The sequence below is a fragment of the Pinus tabuliformis genome, chromosome 7 (genome assembly GCF_031772625.1).
Source record: "Pinus tabuliformis cultivar Carrire ecotype Pingquan chromosome 7, CPIR1, whole genome shotgun sequence".
Lineage (NCBI taxonomy): Eukaryota > Viridiplantae > Streptophyta > Pinopsida > Pinales > Pinaceae > Pinus > Pinus tabuliformis.
The window spans coordinates 543,433,259-543,439,027 of NC_142293.1; the positions used below are offsets into that span (position 1 = coordinate 543,433,259).

The window sequence follows — 5,769 nt, forward strand, 5'->3', positions numbered from 1 at the left end:
CTTCCTACTCCTTCGCTCAGGCAAGCCCTTCAATCCCTCGCACCTTGCTCAATCCTTTGTACACCTGGGCTCGTGTAGTTACAACCCTCACTCTCCGATAAGATCTAGGTGCTTCAGTTCACCCATACCAAACCCTAGACCTACATTATCTACCCAGCAAGGCTCCTTGGAAGCGTGCAGAAGTTTACTCAGAGAACATCCCATGGGTCGTCGCACGAACAAGCCCAAAAAGGGCAGGTGCCTCAGAGTGGTGGACACAGACATAAATTTGACCTTTCGAGAAGACATTCCTATGGCTGACGCTATGGACACAGCGAGGAAGGTTCTTGTTGGATGAGTTCGAGGCAGGAACTATTCGGTGGAGCATCTGCGTCAATGGACCATGGAGATTTGGGGTTCTCTGTTGAAAGAACTTCCAGTGATTAGGGTTTTGGCCAGAGGTTGGTTTGCCCTCCGCTTTCATAGGGAGGAGTATATGGACTGGATACTATCGTGCTACTGGCATATAGAGCTTGCTCCTGTACTGCTTAAGAGATGGGATCCTCTTTTCAACCTGGAGCATGAACAGTTGGGAGTAGGACCTATTTGGGTCAAACTTCCTGGTTTGCCCATGCAGTTCTGGACCCCTCAGGTCTTCAAACGTATTGGCAACGCATTGGGGACTTACCTTGAGCACGATCAGTCCTATGAAAAGACCGGAATTATGACTATGGCAAGGATTTTGGTCCACCTTGATACCAGGGAGGGACTTGAAGAAAAAATCACACTTCACAGGAGACATTTCTCTCGCAGACAGCTCCTGGACTATGAAGGAGTCCCATTCTGATGTAGGAGGTGCCACAAAGTGGGTCACCTATACAAGGACTGTCCACTACTTTCACCGGCGACAACAGAGACCTCACGGGGGACTAAACATCATATCTCAAAGGAGCCGAACAAGGGAGACCAGCAACAAGGACAGGCACCACCTGAGGCTACAGTTGAGACTACACAGAAGGCAAAAAATTAGCGAAAGACTCCAACCTCTCCTCCTCGGACTCACTCCAAATCTGCTGCGGAAGCGACTCCTCATCCGGGTAATGAATCTATTCCCATAACCTCTATATTTTTATCAGATGTTATGTTTACTTCTTTGCTTTCACCAATGACACCCCCTACCACCTCCCCCTATTTTATCCCCACCATCCCTTGCTCCATTTTCCCCCCCCCACATTCTCTACTACACCTACCTCCCTCCGGGGTTATTCCACTCCTCCCTCTCATACATCCTCCCCATCTGGGGTGAGATCTCATCCCTACAACCTCAGATCCAGATCTCGACAATTATCTCCTCACTTTGGTTTGGGCCACTCCCCCGGAAGGACCAAAAATAAGCCTACCAGAGGGTGCCCATCCAAGATCAAAACAGCCATCAGGATGGCGGTGGCTAATGTAGCGAGGGGTCGACAATCCAATATTGAAAGGGCACTTAGAGCAATTGAGCCCTCTATCCCTGTTTCCCCATGATCTGGCTCTCCTACAACTGCAGGGGACTAGCCAACCCCAAAAAGAGATTGGCTCTAAAACGTCTTTTACACAGCTCCAACTGTGACATCCTTCTCCTTCAGGAAACCCTTGGCTCATCTGACATCATTACCAGAACCCTTCACTCTATCCTACCGGGCTGGTATTTTCAGGGTTTGGATGCGTTTGGTAGATCCGGGGGTCTAGCTATAGGAATCAACCCTAAAATTGTCAAGCATATTTCATCCTGGGGCGGTATGGGCTTCATTGGTATGGATATATTTGCGAGTGAGCTGGGGATCCAGTTAAAAGTGATAAACATATATGCTCCTAACCAGAACAGACTTGAGTTTTGGCACAACTTATTGGATCATAATCTTGTCTCGGGCACCACCATTATTGGTGGTGACTTAAATTTTTCATTGGGTATGGAGGAATCTTGGGGACATCACTCACAGATCGACTCTATATCAGACCAAATGAGCACACTACTGGATACTTTTAAACTTGTTGATGTTCCCATGAACAAGAAAATGCCCACATGGCATAACAGGGGAATGGGTGAGGCTACCCTAGGTCGGAGACTGGATTGCTTTTTGATTCACGAAGAACTTCTCTGTACCCTACCCTTATACAGGCAATGGGTTGGTACTGGAGGCCTATCTGATCACCTCCCCATATATTTACAAATCTCTGGCCCCTCCAAAAAGCCTCGTGCCCCCTTCAAATTCTTTACTAGATTCCTAAAAGACCCTGAATACATCAACCTGGTAACAGAATATTGGTGAGCACAACCCCCTCTCAGGGAGCAGAGAATGGCAGCAGATTTATGTGGTCGACTTAAGAAACTCAGGACTATCACAGAGGAATGGTCTAAGTAGAAAAAATTGAGAGATGAACAGAACCTAAAGGACATCGAATTGTAGATAGCCCAGCTCACGGATGAATTGGGGCTTGGGTACTTAACAGATGACACAAAACTCCAACTGATAAATCTGGAAAACCAAAAGGCAAAGATTCTTCTTGAAAAGGAAGAACAATGGAGGCTGAAAAGTAGGGCTATATGGCTACAAGCTGGAGATGGAAATACTAAGTTTTTCCACAATTTTGCCAATGGCAGGAAGGCCTCTAACACCATTTGGCAGCTGCCTTGTGAACAAGATGGATGGGCCTCTACCCACCCACAATTAGCCAGGTTGGGGAACACTCATTTCAAAAATCAATTCACTGCTCCGGCAGCCATCACCCTCCCGGACATCATTAACCTGGCTGGACACTTCCCTAGGTTTGTTGATCCGGATGATGTGGAAGACCTGATACAACCTGTCACTATGGAGGAATTGGAGGGCACACTTAAATGGTTCAAGAAGGACAAGAGTCCTGGTCTGGATGGCTGGCCGGTTGAATTCTACACTGCTTTTCTGGAGCTTCTGGGACAGGACCTGCTGGCGGTCATTGAAGAAAGTAGAATTACTGGGCACATCCACCCTCCCCTAAACTTCACCTACTTGGCCTTGATCCCTAAAACTGACTCACCAGCCTCTTTTAATGACTTCCGTCCTATATCACTTTGCAACTGCCTGTATAAAATTATCTCCAAAATCATAGCCAACCGCATTAAGCCCATTTTATCCAACCATATCTCTCAGGAGCAATTTGCTTTCCTCCACCATAGACACATTCAAGATGCTATTGGCTCAGCCCAGGAAGCCCTACACTCCATTAAGCTTAAAAAACTCAAGGGACTTACCCTCAAAATTGATCTATCAAAGGCTTTCAAAATGATAATCACTCATTTGGGTTTTCCCCCGGCTCTCAACAACTAGATCATGGGTTGCATCTCCTCTGTATCATTTTCCATTCTCATCAATGGGTCAGCCACTACATCCTTTAATATTGACAAAGGGATAAGGCAAGGCTGCCCATTATCACCATTACTATTCCTCTTAGTTATGGAAGGATTGAGCTGGCTGATTGATTCAGAAAAAAGAAGAGGGGGTCTCAGAGGACTAAAAATTATGGATCATTTCAATCTGACACACCTACTATTTGTGGATGACATATTAATATTCTTGAGTGGTGGTGTTCTGGACACCACATCAATGTATGAGATTCTAAATCTCTTCTATAGAGCAACGGGAATGGAAATTAACCAAGATAAATCCACCATCTCTCTATCTGATTGTACACAACAGGAATCACAGCTCTCCCTACAAAAATTTCCATTTCATACTACTGAGCTGATGGAGGGGCTCAAATATCTGGGCTTCAGGCTAAAACCAGATGGGTACAAAATCATTGATTGGACCTGGCTTATCACAAAAGTGGAGAAAAGAATAAACTGTTGGTGTCACAGGTTCCTCTCTAGGGCAGGAAGATTAATTCTTATCAAATCAGTCCTAGAAGCCACCCCGGTTTACTGGATGTCACTAGCCTGGATTCCAAGAGGGGTTCTCCACAGAATTCAACAAATCTATTGCAAATTTCTTTGGAATGGAAGAAAGGAGGGAAAACCTTTTGCCTGGGTTAAATGGAACAGAATAGCCACTCCAAAAAAATGGGGAGGTTGGGGCCTTAAACTTCTTCCTGCTTTTGCACAAGCCTTGGCTGCAAAACAGAGCTGGTTATTACTAAAGCAAAAAAGTCTCTGGTCTGAGGTTATCCTACATAAATACATCTGGCCATCAACTATCATAGACTGGATTAGAAGTCCAACCTGGAACAGAAAAGGCATCTCGGTGATCTGGAGGGCCATACTTAATACTCTTCCCATTATCAAGGATGGACTGTTATGGAAAATTGGAAATGGAGCATCAGTTCACATTGGAATTGATCCCTGGACTGGAAGTGGAAACTCTCATCAGCTTCCAAATGGGCTGATAAATCACTTAAACAACAGAGGCATTATGTATATTGAACAGATAGGAGATCAACAGAACACCACTTTTCTTACACAAGCATGGCTGACTGGACAAAACTAGAACATCCCCAATGAATGGAACAGAACATGGCAAAACTACATTCAGGCACTCACAGAATCACATGTTAGACTAAAGAATGAAGCGGATGAACTCATATGGGCACACTCAAAATCTGGACACTACTCTTCAAAGCAGGGCTATGATACCATTATTGCAGATACAAAACTAGAGGCCTTAAGGAGTTGGTGGGTATCAATTTGGAAATTAAAAGCCCCACTGCGCACCAGACTATTGATGTGGAATATTCTAGAAAATAAGATCCCCACTGGATCCTATTTAAAAAAGAGGGCCTTTTTGGGACCTACCTGGTGTGTCCTCTGCCACCAAGAGGAGGAATCGACCCAACATCTCTTTCTCTCATGTCCGACCACCAGGAACATATGGATACAAGTTCTACAAACTCTAAATCTGAATATGAGTTGGCAGGGTGCTGATATCATAACGGCATGGGACAGCTGGTGGGGTATTGCCATGGAAAAAACAAGAAACCTTCCCCTTCTGGTCTCATGGCACATCTGGCTCAAGCGAAACATCATAATATTTGAAGACAAGCCAGTTAACTGGAACCTGCTCCCTCCGAAAATCTGTGCTGCTTTTGAAGAACTACCAAATGATGAGAGCCAAAAAAGACCTAGGAATATTAGACAGGAACAGATAAACAAATCAATACCTTGGGCCTATTTTGATGGTGCTGCTCAGCAGCATGGCTGTGGGGGAGGCATATGTTTTTACCTTACAGAAACACACTATTTCCAGATTAGCATGGGATTGGGACAGGGCACAAATAATCATGTTGAACTGATATCTCTTCGCCACCTGATTTACTTTGCCATTCTGCAACAATGCAGAAACATACAAATTTTTGGGGACTCAAAGATTGTGACTGATTGGTTTAACAACACAGCTGTTTGTAATGCATACTCTCTGAGATCTATTATGGAAGAAATTGTTTTTTTCAAAACATTCTTTGATCAGATTTCTTGCTCTCATATTTACAGGGAATGAAATGAAACTGCAGACAAGCTATCGAAAGAAGCGACGCATCGCCCTCTAGGAGAGTGGATGATCGTTGAACATACACCTGCAGAAACCTATCACTACTTCCACAGGCCATACATCGATGGGAGATTACAGAGGGGCAACAACCCCTAATTATCAGCATTTTGTTTTTTGAAATTTTTGAAAATTTGATACTATTTCCTATTTATGAGCAAATGATTGTAAATATGGACAGCACATACACACCCACGAGGGTGAATTTTTGAACTTTTTATTGTGGTCTTGG

The 5,769-nt window shown here is 44.4% G+C and overlaps 1 protein-coding gene across 1 annotated transcript; it reads left to right on the forward strand.

Annotated features, from left to right (window-relative positions):
- Positions 1-382: 382 nt before the first annotated feature.
- LOC149248477 (uncharacterized) lies at positions 383-826 on the forward strand. Its single transcript, XM_089450101.1, has one exon. It carries the CDS (start codon positions 383-385, stop codon positions 824-826), a length of 444 nt encoding a protein of 147 aa, XP_089306227.1.
- The last annotated feature ends 4,943 nt before the right edge of the window (positions 827-5,769 follow it).

Bases quoted from the DNA above. Each gene is read 5' to 3' on its own strand.
- LOC149248477 (XM_089450101.1), top strand. From the start codon at position 383: ATGGAGATTTGGGGTTCTCTGTTGAAAGAACTTCCAGTGATTAGGGTT.